This window comes from Aquila chrysaetos, chromosome 25 (assembly GCF_900496995.4).
Source record: "Aquila chrysaetos chrysaetos chromosome 25, bAquChr1.4, whole genome shotgun sequence".
Lineage (NCBI taxonomy): Eukaryota > Metazoa > Chordata > Aves > Accipitriformes > Accipitridae > Aquila > Aquila chrysaetos.
Window position 1 is genome coordinate 13,265,363 of NC_044028.1, and position 19,503 is coordinate 13,284,865.

General features: G+C 38.2%; 1 protein-coding gene across 6 annotated transcripts in view; it reads left to right on the top strand.

Annotated features, from left to right (window-relative positions):
• GRIN2A (glutamate ionotropic receptor NMDA type subunit 2A) overlaps positions 1–13,692 on the top strand; it is a 197,431-nt gene extending 183,739 nt beyond the window's left edge. For 4 of the 6 annotated variants that reach the window (XM_030002000.2, XM_030001999.2, XM_030001998.2 and 1 more), the window contains one exon: positions 1,251–13,692. In XM_030002000.2, coding sequence (XP_029857860.1) covers positions 1,251–3,041 — 1,791 coding nt within the window. In that variant the 3' untranslated portion in view covers positions 3,042–13,692. The remainder of the gene's footprint in view (positions 1–1,250) is intronic. The other 2 variants (XM_030002001.2, XM_030002002.2) reach the window with 2 other exon arrangements.
• The last annotated feature ends 5,811 nt before the right edge of the window (positions 13,693–19,503 follow it).

The following is a 19,503-nucleotide window of genomic DNA, read 5'->3' on the forward strand; positions in this document are numbered from 1 at the left end:
TCAAACAAAAAAATTACTAAATTGATGACAGACATTATCTCTCGGTTTTGTGTATTTTAAACAAGTGGATTTTAAGTGATAAAAATATACTGGAATATTTTTATAAGCTTTTCTTGATAGCAAACTTGAATAAACCGTATGGAAAAAGGTCAAACACGTGTCATTGATGTTTGGTTAGACACTAAGACAGATTTTAATGATAACTTTACCAAACCCAAAGTGGATTTACATATCCAAATAACTGATACTTGTCATAAAGTAAGGGAAGTATGTGCTTGTTCTTATATTTTTGACAAATTAGTTGGTTTTTGTCTTTTTTTTTTTTTTTAAACACATAGTACTTTCATTAGGTAATTGATTTTGCTGCATCTTTTATATAGCTGAGGAGAATTGAAAATGATACTAAAATGCCTAGTTGCTTTAAAATGTGCTGAAATTACCCGGTTGAGTAAATTGGACTGTATTGGAACTGCATTAAAAATACTCTGCCCTACTCTGTTGGGGATTGTCTAGAAAAGCATATACATTTTAACCTCCACATTTTACAGTTGAACTTTATACTTCTGGCCTTTTACATGTGAAATTCTCCTAACCAATGCAGGGGAAAAAAAGTACTTATTTCAAAGGCAAATTTCTGAGAATTACAAGTTCATGGGGTCAGAAATGGCAATTGAGCTCACAGGAGTGACCAAAGAGGTTGGAGTTAAAAGATGGGCTCCAGCCTTTTTCTCAAAATGAACTCAAATTCAGGCTATAGAAGGAGCTGGGATTTTTTCATAGGTACTAGGATAGGAAACAGAAAAGCTAGAATACAATGACTAGAAGCCTTTATGTTTCAATGAAAGTGAAAAGTACCTTAACTTCGAAGAAATAGGCTGACTGCAGGCTTATTTAGAGGGGTAACTTAATCACTGGTTTAAAATAATAGAGTTTCCATTACCGAAGGTTAGTTACATTTTGTGACGAGACTAGGGATCCTTTTGGGGTCCCTTCTAATCTTGTTTTCTGGAATAAGCAGGGGAGGCCAACATGGGCCACTAGTTTGTAAAATACTGGCAATTTTTCTCCTTTACAGTTTCAACATATGGCAGAAATTATTCTTCCATAGATAGATAGATATATCCTTTTAATCTTTCCAGTCATTAGATAAGCAATGTTTAATTTTTCTTTATTGCTAATTAAAAATAGAATGGAAGTATTTAAAATTTACACCTAGTGATTTAATTTGTTTTGTATTACTTATATTACAGGGTATTTACAGCTGCATTCATGGAGTACATATTGAAGAAAAAAAGAAGTCTCCTGACTTTACTTTGACCAATTCCCAAACCAACATGTTAAAACTACTGCGAACTGCGAAAAATATGACTAATCTCAATCCTTCGAGAATTAACTCCCCCAAAAGAACAGCTGATTTTATTCATAGGGGTTCCTTGATTATGGACATGGTCATGGATAAGGGAAACTTGATATTTTCTGATAACAGATCCTTTCAGACAAAGGACAACTTTTTTGGTGACAACATGAGTGAACTGCAGACACTTCCTGGCAATCGACACAAGGACAATCTTAACAACTACGTTTTCCAAGGTCAGCATCCTCTCACATTGAATGAGTCCAATCCAAATACAGTAGAGGTTGCAGTAACAGCAGAAGCAAAAGTGAACTCCAGACCCAGGCAGCTTTGGAGGAAATCTGTTGAATCTTTACGTCAAGAATCTGTACGTCAGAGCCAAGGTTCCCAGAGAGAAGATGGGTCAGATGAAAACAGGCAGCTTTCAGTGAAAAGCCAAAGATACCTTCCTGAAGAGATTGTCCATTCGGATGTATCAGAGACATCAAGCCGAGCTACTTGCCATATGGAACCTGAAAACAACAACAAGCACCACAAAACCAAGGACAATTTTAAAAAAAGGACAGTAGCATCAAAATACCCAAAAGACTGTAGTGAAGTGGAACTGACATATCTGAAAACCAAACAGAGCTCTCCACGGGATAAAATCTACACGATTGATGCTGACAAGGAGCCAGGATTCCGCTTGGACACACCTCAGTACATCGAAAACATTGTCGTTCCAGAAACTATAGAGTTTCCTGACGTTTATCAAGATCACAATGACAACTACAGGAAAGCAGAACATGCTAACAGGACTCCCTTGCATAATGAAGACAGTCTTCCAAATAATGACCAGTATAAACTTTATGCAAAGCACTATACTTTAAAAGATAAAAACGCTTCCCTAGTTGACATGAATGATAGATACAGACAGAATTCCACCCACTGCAGGAGCTGTCTTTCCAATTTGCCCACTTATGCGGGACACTATTCGAGCAGATCTCCCTATAAATGCGACGCATGCTTGCGGATGGGGAACCTCTATGATATTGAAGAAGATCAGATGCTTCAGGATACAACGAACTTATCACTTCCTGAAGAAATATATGAGCATAGTTGGTCACAAAATAATGCTCTGCAATATCATAAAAAAAATAAGTTGAGGATTAGCAGGCAACATTCTTTTGATAACATTGCTGATAAATCCAGGGAAATTGATATTGGAAGACCTTCTCGTAGTATAAGCTTGAAAGAAAGAGAGAAATTTCTACAAAGTAGTCCATATGCAAGCATGTTTAGTGTTCCCTCAAGCAAACTGTTGAGCAACAAGGCCTCACACTTAACTCATGCTCTAGAGGACAGTAAGCGGAGCAAGTCCCTGTATCCTGTTCACTCAGATGATAATCCCTTTCTGCACTCGTATCGTGATGACCAGCACTTATCTCTTAGGCGAAGTCCAGCTGATCTTTATAAACATTCATTACCAACAAGAGGAAGAAATGATAATTATTTAAGGTCATCCATAAAGTCTACAACATCATACTGTTCCAGGGATGGTCGGATCCATAATGACATGTACATTTCAGAGCATGTTTTGCCTTACGTTGCAAATAGGAATAGCTTGTACTCAACTCCAAGGGTTTTAAATTCCTGTAGCAATAGACGTGTGTATAAGAAAATGCCTAGCATTGAATCAGATGTTTAAATTTTCCATGAACACTTTATCTGTAGGGAAAAAATAGTTGCCACCATCTTAGAGGGAGAATTTATCCTTTAACAGTATCCTGCTATGGTAAATGATACGTAAACCTCTCCCTTTCCCAATGTACTTTTGTACATGAATAGGTAAACTGGTATGCTCTTAACTATCCTTTTAAAATGTCTTGTTGAAAAGGATAAAAAATAGCCATTTATGTATGCTTTATATATAAATGGCAAGCTGTACTGAAATAGCCCCAATATATGTTGGCAACTATGCTGATTTGTATCTAATTATTTTACTATTTCGGTTATTCTAATTTATGTTGCTAAGTATCATTCAATGTACTTTTGTCCTTAGAAATGTTTAATGATTTTCTAGTACTGGATAAGCAATATGGTATGCATGTAGTATGACACAGACAAAAAGAATTAGGAATGCATTTGCACAGTTTCAAAAGTAAGACTTTAAAAGAGAACAGAAAGCTAGACTTTCAAAGATATATTTTAGCTTCATAATCATTTTCAAAGCCAAACAATAATAATACCCCCCCCCCCCCCAACCCTGGGACCTTAATAAGTAAAATACAGTGTGTCAGCACAAAATTAGTATGTTCATTCTAGACTGACAGAAAATAAATGGGAAGGCTGTAGGCCCAAACATGTGAACTGCTGTGTACCAAAAGGAAGCCCCATGGATATTGGTTAATGTTAATGTACAAATGCTTTTCTTATATTTCACATGCACTTACCATTACAAACTAAGTTCATTGAAAAGTCTGCAGTCATCTTGTCAGAAATTTCACAGCTGCCTAATCCAGAGTATATATTTTTAGATATCACTATATGGCACTTACTATGGAGCTGTGGACTTTATTAGTAACCTTGAGGCCTAATGTGTACGTAAGTTTGCATTTGCCCCTTGCTGGTGATTACTCAGGGCTGTATAGTATTTCTTTTATTCCTTCACCTCCCAAACCAAACCCCAACCCACTGTAGTTCTTTGTTCATAGTGTATTAGTAGCATCTAATTAATTGTATGTTAATAGTGTTAAAGCTGTTAATACAGTATCAAACACCGACAGCCATACGTTCAGTGTAATCAGTGAGGAGTGCAATACCTTTTATTTGGATACACAGTGAAGGATTACCACCTTTTGAGGGACTTCTTCCTTCCAGAATATTGTGCATATTTGTTGAACATCAGACCATTTTTTTCAACCTCTCCAATCAAGTCTGTTATATAAATTGAATATATGCACACATAACTAAGGAACAGTATCTTTATTATCACTTATTGGTATACAAACATATTCACATAACAGGGATGCATTGTTATATGACTTTTACCTCTAGTAAAGAATAATCAGATTATTTTGCAAATAAAATGTCTGCTACACGCCCCCCCTCACCCCCACTGGAAAGAAAAACCCACTAGATTTTAACCGTAAGGGAGTGTGGAAGGGAAGAAAGGAAGCCTTTCATGAGTAGAGTGTGAGTGTACAGGTGTAAATTTAATTTAAACTAAAGAAGTAAATATAATTGCTAATATATTTAAATACTGAAAGCATTCAACAGGTGGTGCTCTCCCATTCTCCTGCTACTCTTGAGAATTGCTTTAGGTTTTTTGTGTAGAGGAAGTTGAGATTATTCAAGCATTATTCTCTACATTTCACTGACGAACAGTGAGCAGGGAAACCATTACCACTGTGAATTGGAAAATGTGAATGTTACCCTATTTTTTTCTCTAAACTGAAACTCTTTTCAATAGAATCATGCCTGTCAGCTGTAATTCTAGTATCTTCATGCCAGAGGTACAGTATGCAAGTTGTTTAATTTGGAATAGCATACTGCAGAGCAGAGTTGCAAGTGAGAGATAATATAAATGACGTATATGGATAGACAAAATATAGCTTCTTGAATTTTGTTGGCAATTTCTTTATTAAACAGAGTTAGGCTGACTTTAACTACCAAACAGTCCAGAATGAGTTCTGGGTATTTACAAATGTATTTGTATGTTCACCATGATGGTGGAGGATGATATCTTTGAAAGAATGAAATGTAATGAGATTTGGGCTTCCGAGTCCCTTCACAGCTTCCAAAAATCTCAGTATACTTTATTATAAGAATGTTTGGAAAGCATATCTGTGGATATTTGTACACTGTCCAGAGCAAATATGTTTTGAGTATTCTTTATTCAACATATGGCCGCAGTTATTGGCCCTGATTCACGTGGTATGCTTTCTGATTCCTCACTGGATGTAGTTTTTATGAACAGTGGATCCTTACCTGCCCTTAGAGAGGTTCACGTTTCTTAGGAATAGCTGTATGAGGTAAGCAGGGCTAGGGTGTTTATGGGATGAACACTACCTTTCATGAACCAAAACCTTTTCCCAAAGACATAGGTATACTATTTATCTTAGATCTACAGGAAGGCAAATGCACTAAAGGCATAAATATTGTTGTAATGCGTTTAATAAAAATATTTCAGGCAAATTTTAATTTCCAATCCAAATCACAGTATACTAAGTAAAATCTTAAGTATTTTGAACTATCTGGTGTGTTTCAGCAGATACAGTATTTGCTGATATCATACCAAAAACTGCCATGCAAGTCGCTGAGACTTTTACCAAGTGATTCATAAAACTCAGTGGTGGCTCTTGTCTTTCGCATCATTTTAAAGCTCTCAAAATATTTGCTGATTGCTCCAAGTCATTTGTATCATCATCACTATCTAACTAGACACACATAATTCAGTATATACACAAGTACTGTATGTGAAGTTCTGGGAAAGAAAAATTCCCATTTACAACATTTTCTAAGTGAACTGTTGAGATCCAAGTGTAAACATCTTAAACCCAGGTGGATTTCTCCTCCTGTGAAATGTACAAGCAAATTAGCTTTAAAGAAATACATTGCAGTGTTTGTTTTTTCTGATTTGAGCAGTTTTCTGGTGACTGTAGAGATTTATTATTATTAGCCGCAAATATGCAATACAACCACCTCCCCTAAAGCAAAACAAATTAAAGAGACAGAGGGAAGACTTGGTAATGTTGCACAGCAGTTGTTCACATGGAAATAAAAGATGCTGCCTTAAAGGAGAAAAAAACCATACGAGATACTGAAAGTAGAGGGAATAAGAATCTGCATGCATTTGTTGTTTTGATCTTGGCATATAATATCAGTGAATAAAGGGGGAAGAAAAGGCTAAAGTGTAGGGTTGTAGGCAAGTAGCTGGTGTGGTTGCAGATGTATACATGTAAAGAAGAAGAAGCTGAGAAGTTGAAGAAAAATCTTCAACAGTAGAGCCACAAGCCACAGCTTGTGAGGCTCAGCTGTAGAGTGCGTGGAATTCTGAATATTGCCTGAGCTTTGTTGATATATTTGCACTGACTTTCAATTAAACTGAGATCAAGACTTTCTGTATTTCCCTCTCTCTCACTCTAGCTGCTGCTATTCTTGAAGAGGAGAAAAGAATCTTCCTGCATAAGTGGCCATCCTTTCTGTACCTTTCTGGATGGTGCTGGTGACTTGTTACATTTTCCTGATTACAGCTCTAGCAGTTTGTTGGTCATTCCTATCACCAAGATTTCCCGTGACTCCAGCTGGAACTGAATCAGGCTGTAAATGATATGAGCCATTCTTGGTAGCATGTCCTGTAGTGTTACACTGCTCCTGGACGACAACTTTTATGGAGGCAGGATATTGAATTGCTGAGGAATGGAGTAGGTACATGGAGGTAAAAACAGCTACATAGACATACCTGCCTCTTGCTTTTTTCCTTTTTTAAAGACATTGTAGAATTTCTTCATGTTTTTGTCTTTCCCTTTTCACCACAGTAAATTTTCCTTTTTCCTTTCAAATGGATTTTGTGTTCTGCTTGTGTTTCTTAGAGCAGTGTAGCCACCCACTAACTTAAACGCATGGAAATAAGGTATTTTAATATATAAGATAAAATTAAGGAAAAATAAGAGGTTTTGTATTTCTGGAAAATTTCATTTAATGTTTTTGCAGCTTTTGCTCAGAATTCATTATTCTGCTATCTAAGAAGCTTGGTTAGGAGAAAGAGTGCTGTGGACAAACAGAAACCAAATCACCACCAGCTCACCGTGTTTTGGCAGCATCTCATAAATACATGTCTCTTTCTCTATGATCTTTCAGGAACACTTAGGAGGAGAAATAAGGCTCACAAGGGAAATCAGGAGTGTTCTGGGGTTTTTTCCCTGGTGAAAAGAAATCTTTTTACATAGTTTTAAAGGAAGCAAAACCTAGAGCTGTGTGTGTAGCTTTGGGTTTCTGTGCTGGAAGGCTAAGCTCTTTCTGTTGCCAGTGGGGAGACAGAGAAAGCTCCCTCCGGGTGGTAGTTCAGAGCACTGAAGGCTTGGGAGCAGTTATGTGTGTGATGTGTCCTGGAAGATTTTACCTCGCTCTGTTGACTTTTTAGAAAGTATAGGCTCCTAGCTTAGCCATCTCAGTTAGGTGAACTTAGAAAAGTAATGGCCTATTTATCCCCAGCCTCAAAAATCTGCTCGTTAAATCTGCGAGTGAGCACCAAGTTAAACCTTGCAGGCGCATATAGGTTCCTGTGTTTATGCAAGTAGTTACTAAGGTAGCACCTGTCCTTTGTGGGTTTTGCAGTACTCCCAGCCTAGGCAGTATCATCGTTTTCTTTATACCATGTTACTATCCAGCATGAAATAGAAGTGTCAGACTCGATTCCTTGTAGAATAGCTTGCTATTTTCACATTTCTGCAGTGCAGCATATGCATCTTAGTGGTGGGGAAGATTTTGGTACTATTCTTTCCCTTGCTGGGTTCATTAATGTAGAACAGGAATTGTGGTATGAATCTGAGGGTCTAAGAGTCAGCTTGGATTTAGGAAGAATTCAAGATGTGAATCTTTTTGTTGTTTTACATTGCATTTAAGATGTCTGATATATAAAACCTAGTGAAAACAGATCTTTTATGGCAGAATCCTCTCTTAGTTAATATGGAACAGTAACTGTCCTGTGGTTTGCCTAGATTGTGTTAAGTGTTAATCATCACATCATGTGCTTCTTTCAAGATGGACTGTCATACGTTCCCTTGCTAAACTTTCCCTTTCCGAGCTCTAGTCCTATCTTAGCTCAAGAGTCCTTTTAAAGTAGATATCTTTCCTGTATAGGGCAATCTGGTTTTCAAAGTAGAAAGAGTTTTCCAGTGATACGCTCAAATTTTTTCTTTTACCGATGTTATTTTCTTAATCTAATCTTCCTTCCTATTGAGAGCTGAGCCTTCAAAGTATAACAGTGCTGAAGGAACTTCTGAAAGAGCATAAAGGCCTTTTAAAGTATGACTTATGATATGAGCCATTTCCCTGCCCAAGCTCACCTGTACTGTCTTATTTAAATATATTAGCAACATGTTAGTATTTACTATCACTAGGAAGGAGCACAGTTTAATCACAGCTGTGTATTTATTTGTGGATGTAAATGCAAGTACAGACACGTATATGGTATGATAGAGGGAAGGCTCAACCTGCTCTGGCTGGAGTCACCCGTGAAGCTGTGGTTAAGTGGGAGTAGCCTCAAGACCGTCACGTCTCTTGCATCGCTCTGATCATGCAGACTTTTCTGTCTGATGTGTGCATATTGTACGTAGTGTAAAACTCTTGCTGATGCTCAGCTTTCATTGTGGAATTAATCCCATGTTCACCTTCATTAGAGTGTCACAGCAATGTCTGTGGGATGGAGAGGTGGTTGTTTGTGCTCTCTGCTGTCTGTTGCCCTGTTAAATGGGAGCAGAAATCCTGCCTTGCTTCTCTCTGCTCTGCTGGGGAGGGTTACTGCGCTCTTTGTAAATAAGCTCCTCATTTATTTCACCTCAGTCAAGCTTTTAATTTTTTTTTTTTGCCCTGCTTCTCTCAACCTGTGTACAGAGTATGCTCTCTAAAAATATGTGCTCTTCCAATGTCCTGCAACTTTGGAAGTCAGGATTACAAGTGTACATCGCCCTGCTGTGCAGTGAAAATGCATTTAGTTCTTCTCGCAGGTTCCTGGGCTTTTTTGTTACATACTGCAGAATATATCTGCTGTGGTTGAAACTGTTCTTTTTAAATGAATGCGAGTCTAACAGCTGTAAGAATCCACTGGTGATTTTGTGATGATTTTGTCATATCTATAATTTAAGAACCAGAAATAATATAAGTAAAATTAAGTTACCTCACTATTTACCAGGTTTTTGTTGTTTTGCACTTAAATGACACTTTTTACTCCTTTTGCTTAGTTCTTTACCTGTATTGAAAACAACGCTAAATTAGTAGAAGATATAACCATGCTGTAACATTGTCATGCAATACCTTTATTAGTAGATAACCACACTAAATATAGTATTACATATTTAAAAGAGAGATGGTTTTGACTCTCCAACTCTTAAAAAGTAGTGGTGATAAGCAGTTATACTCCTAGATGTTTTGTCCTTTCCCTTTTGTATTAGTATTTGTTTTCACTAATATATTTCAAAAATTATATTTCTATGTGCACGTTAGAAAACTGTGAAAATAAATACCAATAAATATTGTGATACTTATTCAGTGCACTGTAAAGTTCCAAGTGAGATGATACTTTGCTTGGGAATTGATGAAGGTTTCCTCACTTCTCATAAATGGTACTAAGCTTTAATGTGGGCAAATGGTAATATTTACAGTGACATGAAATTTACTGGAGAATGTCTTGTTTTGCACTTCTAGTACTATTAGAAGAAATTATATGTTTTTCTCAGCAAATGCATTATGAGAATACTTTTTCTTAATTTGTTTTGTGCATCGCAGTACATAAGAATAGCTGTTTTGAAGAGATTTGTGTTACATCATTACTACAGGATTCTTTAGTCTGATAATGTTTTATTGAGCCCTTTTAATAATGGTGTTTAATGGCAAAAACCTTTTGGAAGTATATTTTGGCTTCTGTTTCACATTGCAAACCCTGTATTTGGACTCATAGTGATGCAGTCAAAGGCTGTCATGAGGTTGCTGTGCCTTCCCATGCTACTGAGGAAGGAGACCTTTCTTGTTCACTGTTGGGACAAGATTAGAGGAGTCGAGAAAAATTTTGGAGGATGTGTTGTGCAACATTTGAAGCGTAGATGATCTTCAAAAGCGAAAAAAAAATTAAATTGGAGGTTCACAGTTATCCACACTAGTGGGTGGTCTGTGACAGGCTGTGGGGTGTGTGGTTTCTGGAGGAAATGATAATTTTTAACTGAAGTGATTTGAATTCTACTTAAGTTTCTGAAAGTCACTGAAAAAATGGGAATTTTCTTTTTTTTTTTAAAGCCAAAGTCTTTATGTTGTCATACGAGGTTTCACAGGAAAATGGGCCAAAGAATACAATTAAATATGCAAAAGGTTAATCCTATGGAAAAGGGTATCCTGTCATCTTGATATGCACAAGCATATTAATGGTAATAGGAACAATGTGTGTAATTTTCCTGTATTTTGCTATGTAGGTTGCACTATTTTGAATGATACGAGCCTGATATTTTAATTACCAAATACCATAAGAATTTGTTTATTAATAGTTTAAACTTGTTAACCTAAATATATATACAGTATACACACGTGTGCGTGCATACACTTTCCAACCTAGTCATGTGTGAGTAATCTCCCAAAGCCGTGGGACACATTTCAGCAGTGCTTTATTTTAAGTGATTCTCTTCTCTCTTTTCCAAACCTCCTAGATCCACAAAGCCTCTAGCACCGTTTATTGTAGTGTTCGATACCTATTACAGAAGAGGCTAAAGGACTTGTTGGGATGAGGATTGCATTGTGCCAGGACACATGAAAACGGGTCAGAGGGGAGCTCCTGTCCGAAAGAGCTGGAAATGATACTCACTATCAGTAACAAAGCCATAGGGAAAGGATGTCTTCTCGTACTATTTTGAAAACTCATGGCCGGAGGGGGTCTGTTGGTCTGGTGACTGACTTTAAAATTCTGTGTCAGCTTACGCGATCCACATCTGGTCATTAAACATGTTACTTAAGGTAGCTGAGGAAGGATACCTAAAACCCAAACATTCCCAGGAAAGATCAGCTGGTGTGTGCGCCAGCGGCTGCCCATGTATTCTTCCATGCAGACTGGACAGTTTTCAAAGTCGGTTTTGCACACAGAGGCAGTATTTAGCAGTGGTGTTTAAGTCAGAATCACTTTTTGCAACGCACAGGCTTTTGAGCTTGCTATTACCGATCATGTGGAGATTTTAACCAAGAAATGATTGTGGTATTCGGCTTCTTTTCTAAATTTACAGTGCTCTAACCAAAACTTATGACAAAAAATACCTTGGAATCGTTTGTTTGAAGTAATTCCTGAGCTTTTTTTCAAAGGGAGAGTTGGATAGTTATTAATTTTTCCACCTTAACCCAGAAACAGAAAATTCTGTAGGGTCAAATTTTGTCTACAGTTCATTGCAAGTGTGTCTTGGAGGAGAACTTGCTTCCAAGTCCTTCATCTGCAAGAAGAAAATTTTTGGTTAGCTCGTTTTTACCTGGCCTAGGTGTGGATTCCAAACCTAGGCAAAACACCTTTTGACTTAAATAGGGACGTGTGAGTGAGCGATGGGAGAGAAGATCCTTAGTGCCGTTCATGCTCAGAATTATAAAAACCAAAACCAAACCTCATGTTGTAAAGGTATGGAAGTTACATCATGTAAAATTGCGTGCAGCTAGGAAGGAAACTAGTGCAATTTTTAAAAGGAACTTTTTACAGTTTACACTTGATATCAGCTATAACATTTCGAAATAGTCTTGTTCACTTCAGAACGTCCATTTTGCACTGATGAAGAACAGCTTGATCTCTCTGTCTTCACACCTCACACCCACATGCACATGCACAGTATATCTTGTGTCTTCCCTGTTGAAACCAGAAGGTACAAACAGAATTCATTAATGTTTCAGGCAAACTCCTACCTGATTCTTAACTAAGTATGCTATTTTTATGCAAAATTTACATCCATACATTTCAGGTTCTCTCAGAAGTGCTTCACCTGTGAGTTAATAATGTTAATTTCAATTCATCAGATTCAAATTTACACTAAACCTGAAGGGCATTTCAAGCTTCCTTTCATCCTGTTTAATGATTTTTGCTGGCTTAGATGAAACACTAATATTTCTGTGCTGCTAAACAAAAACCACCAGAAATATTTTAAAATCTCAAATTACAGTTTTAAAAACATTTTTACCTGTTTACTTGAATAATGTAAATTTAATGTGTCGTCCTGATTAGTCTTTGTATACATACATGTATATATATAAAAGCTATATATAAGCTTTATATATATGTATATGTATAATGTTTTGGGGGAGAATGAGCAGCAAGACAAAAATTCAGCATTGTGACAATGATTCTACAACCATTTATTAACAGTTTCACGTATTGCTCTTTGGGGTTTGATTGGAACTTATTTGCAGTTGAACTCTGAAAAATGAGATGTAACTGAAAACTAGTATTGGATCTTCAGTCATCATCCTAAGACCAGTTTAGTTTCATTTGTATCTTAGAAGATAAGAATTCACAATATTAACTAAGGATTTTGCTCAGAAAGAAAATTAGTTATTAGTACAGTTGGAAAAGTATTCTTGTTCTGATGGGGGAAAAAACTCCAAGTGTACTAATTTGTACTGGTTACACGGAGCACTAATCTACATTGCAGAAGAAGAAATTTGCATTCCATAAATAACATCTTATCAGAAATCTTGGAACCATTTGATTCCATACACAGTAAATTAAAAAGCCTATCACTTCTGTTATTTACTAGTGCAATTTACTGTAACACTCTCAAGAGTGTAATACTTCAAACCAAAGGGTAAGTCATAAATTTCCAATTGCTAGCAAAGAATAGTAGAGATTTGAAGACCTCTTAACACCTGGGGAAATAAATCAGGATGTTAGAATAGAAATAAAAGAATATTGGTGAAATGGAATCAAGCATAAAATAATTCACTTTTAAAAGAATCCAGAATTTCATTATAAAATTCATAGTCTAATGGATTCTTCACAAGAAAGGGTTTGGGGAAAAAGAGAATAATTGAAAACTAGTTTTGACATTCCAATTACGGCCTGTTTTATCAGACAGGTCTAGCAAACTGAAATGAATTTTAACACACAAGTGTCTGTACACACCCAGTTTTAACTGTCGTGTTGCAGAGATACACATATACCGGCTACCCCTGCACCCATCTGTCCCTGCCTTTGAAATCCTGGTGGTAGTTGGATCCACCCAACAGCACGCATTGCAGCTTGAAGGAGCAGGGAGTCACACACTTCTCTCCCACGTTACGCATACCGTCTCACAGCACTTCACCCCGACCATATTTTAACCCAGTGCATGACTGAGTGCTAATACTGTATAAATATTTTGAGACATATCTAAAAATAATGTTTGCTTCAAACTTTTTATGATAGAGAAATATATAATTATTATGGTTGTCTTACAAATTGTATTGTGTTCTTCATTTTTGTTAAATATGTAGAAAAACATTAAGGGAATGGGGGACTCGAATGTCTGTGTGTACCGAAATGTATATAACTATTTGGGGAAAACACACGTGCCAAGTATAACATGATGTAAAAATTGTAAATATATGAAAAATTCATTTTTCTAATAAAGATAATTTCTGCCAATTGATATGAAAATGAACAATGGTATCATTCGTGTCTGTCTTCCTTGTTAAATGGTACAAGATGAAGCGTCATCTATGAATAAGGCTTACCTTTGTTTTTTCCTTAGTAGTTGATTTGATTTGAAAGGTGTTAACAGCCACATGTTTCGAGCCATCCTTTGCTGTAAGAAATTATCTAAAGGTGAAGACGCCTGAAGCTAAAGCTGACAGTATATGCTTGATGTTCCCAGTTTAATTGAATTCGTGAAAAGGACGGAAACAATTAACTTATGAAAAATTCATTCAGTGTGAGAAGTCTTCTTTGAATGATGCTCCCTCAGCAGAGGGAGCGGTCGGAGCTACGTTAAGGACGGCCCGTTAACCTGCGGCACCGTTTTCCCGTGTTCTGAAATACATCAGGTGCACAAAACACGGTGGGCCTGCATGAAGAGATGGTCTTGGCTGCAGAAACGCGGGAGCTCTTTGGGCGATGGTGGAGGCAGCATCCAGGCCAAGGAGGACGAGGTGTCCCGCCAAGGACGACACCTGAGAAGAGCTGGAGAGCCGGGGCTGTGGAGCGCTCCTGGTGCGGCAGCGCTCTCGGAGGGCCGTCGGGTGAGGACGGGGGAGAGCAAACCGGGGGGTGGGAAAAAGGCAGCGATGTCGCACGTCTTCTGTGACTTTGATATCAGCAAGCTTGTTTAACGTTCCGGTTAATCAAGACTTAGATCAACATAGAGGGTTTAGTGGAGCAATTAAAATCTTTTCTAAGATTTTACCATTTGCCTGGCCAGGGGAGCTAAAGGACCAAAGTTCACACGGTGCTCCTAAGTGGTTCTGTAGGACCCCATTTTCCAGGACGGTCTCATCGGCTAATGAAAGTCTTCCTTTATTCCACAAAATGGGCATAAACAAACCCTTGGCTATTAGAATAATGTTCTTCAAGGCAGTGGGATGAAAGACATTATATAAATCCAAAGCATCATTTTGATATATGTGCTTCGGCTTGAATGTAAGAATAACTACAGGAGGTGAAAGGTTGCTCACAGATGTCTCGCAGCAGAACAGTCCAATCTATTTGTTCCCAAGATAAACATGATTGCACAGATAATATGAGATATAAAATGGGAATTCTGTCCTTAATGAGGTTTTTAATGAGTAAAGACTGCTGGGCTTATTGCCCTCTGCTCGAAAGCCGTTTTAAAGGGACCCTACTCTATTTTTATCTAAATTTCCCCTTTTCATGAAATAAAATGAAGTGTGCCCCGGTTATTGAATCTTTATCTGATCTTGAATCTTTATTTTTATGCAATGGACAGGCTAATCTGTTCTGCACAATAACGCACGGTGTTCTGAGTGGCTTTGGTTCACCTGCAGCAATGTCCACCAAAGGCCCAATTCAAGTCCTTCAGTCACGTAAAAGAAACAGGGGTCTTTATAGGAAATGGCTGATGCAGGACACAGCCTGTGCGACTTGATCTGGAAACACCGTTGTGAAGAGCTGGGCTGGTGTTTGCATCCAGGCTGCTCCTCCCAGCTCTACCTGCTGGCGTGGCTGATTTCTCCCTGTGCGTCTGTGAGTCATCTCAGCTTCAGCTTTGATTCCCTTTGGGATCTGCTTCAAAGATAGTCATGTTCTCCCAGATCGTTCTTTTGAGTCTTTGCTGATGTGTCTATGGCAACTATCAGTCCTCTAAGACTTTGCTTACTAAAAAAAAATAAAATTTAAGTGGTGACTGGGAAATGGAAGCTTTTTAAGTCTGACATATTGTGCAGAGCACTGCCAGCAGCGTTCATAGCAAACTGAGCAATTCACCTGGTATGAACACAAGTGTCTTCCTGTAATTTGGATGCAAAACCACCTGTTTTAAGGCCAACTGCTGAAATCTGCTTGTCTCTACATACAGAAACATCATCCACCCCACTTGTCATGGTGAGTTTTCCCACTGATCACACTAGCCGCTTGTCTCTCTGCTTCTTCCAAGAGTTTACAAACAGCATTAGCTTCCCCTTGCAGATTTGTTGCAGCACAAAACCCAAACCATGGCTTCCTCAAATTGCATTATTGATCTGTCGTGTGATCCTCTACCACGGCTATTCCTCTCCCACTTGGCGGTCTACTTCAGCAGGCATCTCCCCATGTACAGCACAGCTCATAACTGGGTCCTTCTCTCCACTGAAGAAAGGAAGTTCCACACACTGAAGGTCTCTGCCTTGATTTCCATATTTTCTTTCCAGAAGTTCCCCCAAAATCTTTCTGTGGGGGTAATTTATTGTCTATTTATTTACTTATTTATTTGCCACTAGTTAGCTTACACAGAATGATCATTACAGAGGTTGACTGCATTCTGTTCAAATCAGTATGCTCAAATCTTACTTATTAAAAATAATCTATGTTTATAATGTAAGCAATGATTGTTCCTTAACTATGGCAATAACAATTTTAACGCACTGAAGTTTCTTAGCATTGCAGTAGGCAACAGGGGATGGTAATATAGAAGATAATAATGATTAACATTGTTTACACAAGGTTACTGCAAGGTCAAAGACATTTTCTGGTGGTATCCTTGCAGCTCCAGGTGTAATTTAACAGCAATAACCTGCTTTGTGCTGCAAAAGCACAAGATCTGGTGGTTTCTTTCTCTCTTTTTAGAGTGGACTGCACTTAGCCTGCTAGTTAGATGTGACATGTCTAGTGAGATCATTGAACCTTTTCAAAGACCACATATGCAGCATACTGTGGTGAGGCCAGTAACATTTCACACTGTATGTAAAGAGCTATGAAAGATACGAAGAGCAGAAAATCTGAGCGCAGGACTCTAGAGAGAAAAAATACAATATTAACCAGGGTTGAATGTCTAAGACCCTCTCATTATAGAAGTCTGTAGAATTATTTTGGGGACTGATGATGTTTGACACGTCGGAGGCTTGGTTATAAGTAGCTCTCTCCCCTTCCTGCATAGGGAAAAGCAAATCAAGTAGGAGCCGTAACAGGCATTTCTCTATGCTCAAGGGAAGACATAGACCTTGGACAGGTTTTACTCCCAATTTCCAAGATGGTATTAAGCTTTGTCAGTTGAGAGGTTTGCCAAATGAAGAAAAAGCTTCTGCAGTGGTATCACAATATCACAATGCTGATTTTACCCTCCTCTTTCCCAGCAAGAGAAATATGGCAAATTGTATAATTCTCCTGCTAGCTGAAATGCCTCCAGGTTCCTTTACTGCAGTTACAAGAGAAGAACTATTTGTGTACCTCGGAGAGGATAAAAGTAGTAGGAATGAGGATGACTAGAATAACTTTGATTTTCCTCTAAGAACAAAACTGCTGTTGCATTGATTTGGCCACAGTGAGTATTTCCTAATATGGGCTTTGAAAACTGCAGTGCATGTTAATTTTTGCTACCCTTTTTATTTTATACGTAAATGTATGTGAAGGACTTATGTTTAAAAATAAGGGTGGGGATGATGCTGAGGGTTTTTGCTATGGGAGAAACTTTCAAATAGGACTAGACAACCCTAAGCAACCTGCAAAAAATGGCACAAATCTCTTTGAACATGCCTTTCACCTGCAAGAACAGCTTGCAGTAGGTCTTAACCAACCAAGAAAATAATTTATTTTTAATGAAAAATCAAACCTCAAATTGTTACTCCATTTAGATTTTTACCCTAAATAGAAATGCTGGAATGATAATCAGGTCCTGTTTTGCTCAGCTTTAAATCCACTGCTGTTCCTTTCTATGGATGCACTATTCTCTTAGCAAATGGAAACACCCAACGTGACCTTAACTATATTTGTACTTTTGTTTGCTTTCACATATCTCTTCTCTGAACTAAACAGCTCTGATTTTACCACTTTCTTTCTTATTTCCCGTTACCCTCTGTCTACTCCTAACAGTTTTCTCCATTTCTGTCCCTGCTAGAACATCATGGAAGTGTGAGCTGCACCTTGAACCGCACCTGCATGGTCAGCACATTTCCGTGTGTTAGTTAAAAGCATTGTAATCTCCATGTTCTTTTCTATTTCTGTCTCTAAAAAGACTAACATTTCATTTATTCCTGCACTGCCACTCTGCAATGAGAAGATGATTTCAGCATTCAGGCATAATGACATCCATAACCTTTTTTTTCAGATGCTATTTTTGCACTCAAAACATTTGGATAACTTAAATTATTTCTCCTTGTGTGTATTTATTTTCTGGCATTTCCAAACACTAGCATGTTTTTTCCTTAATATTTCAGTCTGATAGGTTATTTTAGATCTCCTTCAAATCAATCTAGCTTGGAATAGCGAAGAAATGATAGGTCATCTACAGACCAGGGCTAGGAGTTGTGTGTTTTAAGGGATGCTGGATAGATTTACATACTTCTGTGGCCTGAATGCCTACGTGTTGTGGTATTGCATTTCATGTGCTGAGGACTTTCTGAGTTCATGTTCAGCATAAAAAAGAAGCTTGATTATGTAAAGTGATGTAGTGTGTTAGACCATTAAATGCTTTGAAGTCAAAGAATGAGTTTAGGTTATCAAGAAAGGTATTAAATATTGATGCCTTGAGAAAATGGCTCACGTCTTCATTTCTTTCACACTGCGGTCTAAAAAAATCACAAGTTTACTTCTCTGGGGAGCTGTATGCAGGTGGCAGAACCAGACTTAGAGGGAGAAATCGAGTCAATGGTGAAAGTAGCCCTATTTGATTGTGGTATTTTTACATGTATCTCAGAGCAGTGGGTGGGTAGATTGTAGCGTATATGAACCAGAGTTGCCAGCTCATGGCTCACATCAGTGTATTCCCCAGCTGGTTCTGCATACTTCTGTGGAAACATTTCTTCTTCCTGAGACTGAGCGAGAAAGTAGGATGTGAGGTTACCTGCAGTGTGATGCTTGTACGCTCTTGCTGTCTGTGGGCTACTCCTTCAGCTTGCAAAGCTGTACCATATTTGCCTTGATGCTGAAACAACAAAATCCCATGATTTTAAATAGGAAGTTGAGATGTAGTTATTTAAACTTGCCAACCCACGATGAAATAAATACAAATCAATGCAGAGTGAACTGCAGGCTATTACCCCAGTGAGCACGCAGAGTAACTCTGGCTCGGCAGCCTGTGCATGAACGGCCACGCTGATGTACACAAAGACCACTTACAACCTGGGAACGCTTTGATCCTCCTAATTACAAAGCGTTCCCACCGGCTTCATCATATTTGTGTAACCTGGGGAAAACTTGGTCCCGGATTCTTAGTCTTTACCAGGCACTGCAGGGCTTGAGTAGTCTAGAAATGTGACTGTTACTGAGACTAAGTCAGGGCTGCTGATATTTTAGGGACTCTGCGTGTGTGAGCACACTTGTATGTGTGCATATTTTAAAGAAACAGCTTCTCAAATCCTCTCTAATGTGAATGCAATGCTCCCAATACAGACCCTTAATTGCTGATTTTAGCAGCAATCATATGAATGATTTTTAGGGGGACAGATGGCTCAGTAAGGCCGGAAGAACATTGCCTGTGTGTTCCAAACAGGCCCTGATAGCACCAGGTGCCAGGGATAGCTGGCTAGTTTGTATGCTGCTGGTATGTCCTGGATGAAGATATAAAATCTTGCGCCTTCCTGACAGTAGGATTTTATCAAAGTCCTGTTTAATTTTTGGTTGGGAGCAAACCAGATTGCTGGACTGGGAATCTCAAAGACTGGTTTCTAATGCTGGCCCTGGCATTACGATGTCATGGGATCTTGTGAGTCACTTCACCTCTTTGGTTTCCCTCTAGCTTCTCTTCAGTTTGTAAGTAAGGTCTTTGCTGGAGTTAATGTCTCTTCCCATTTTCTCATATGGAGCAGACACTAAA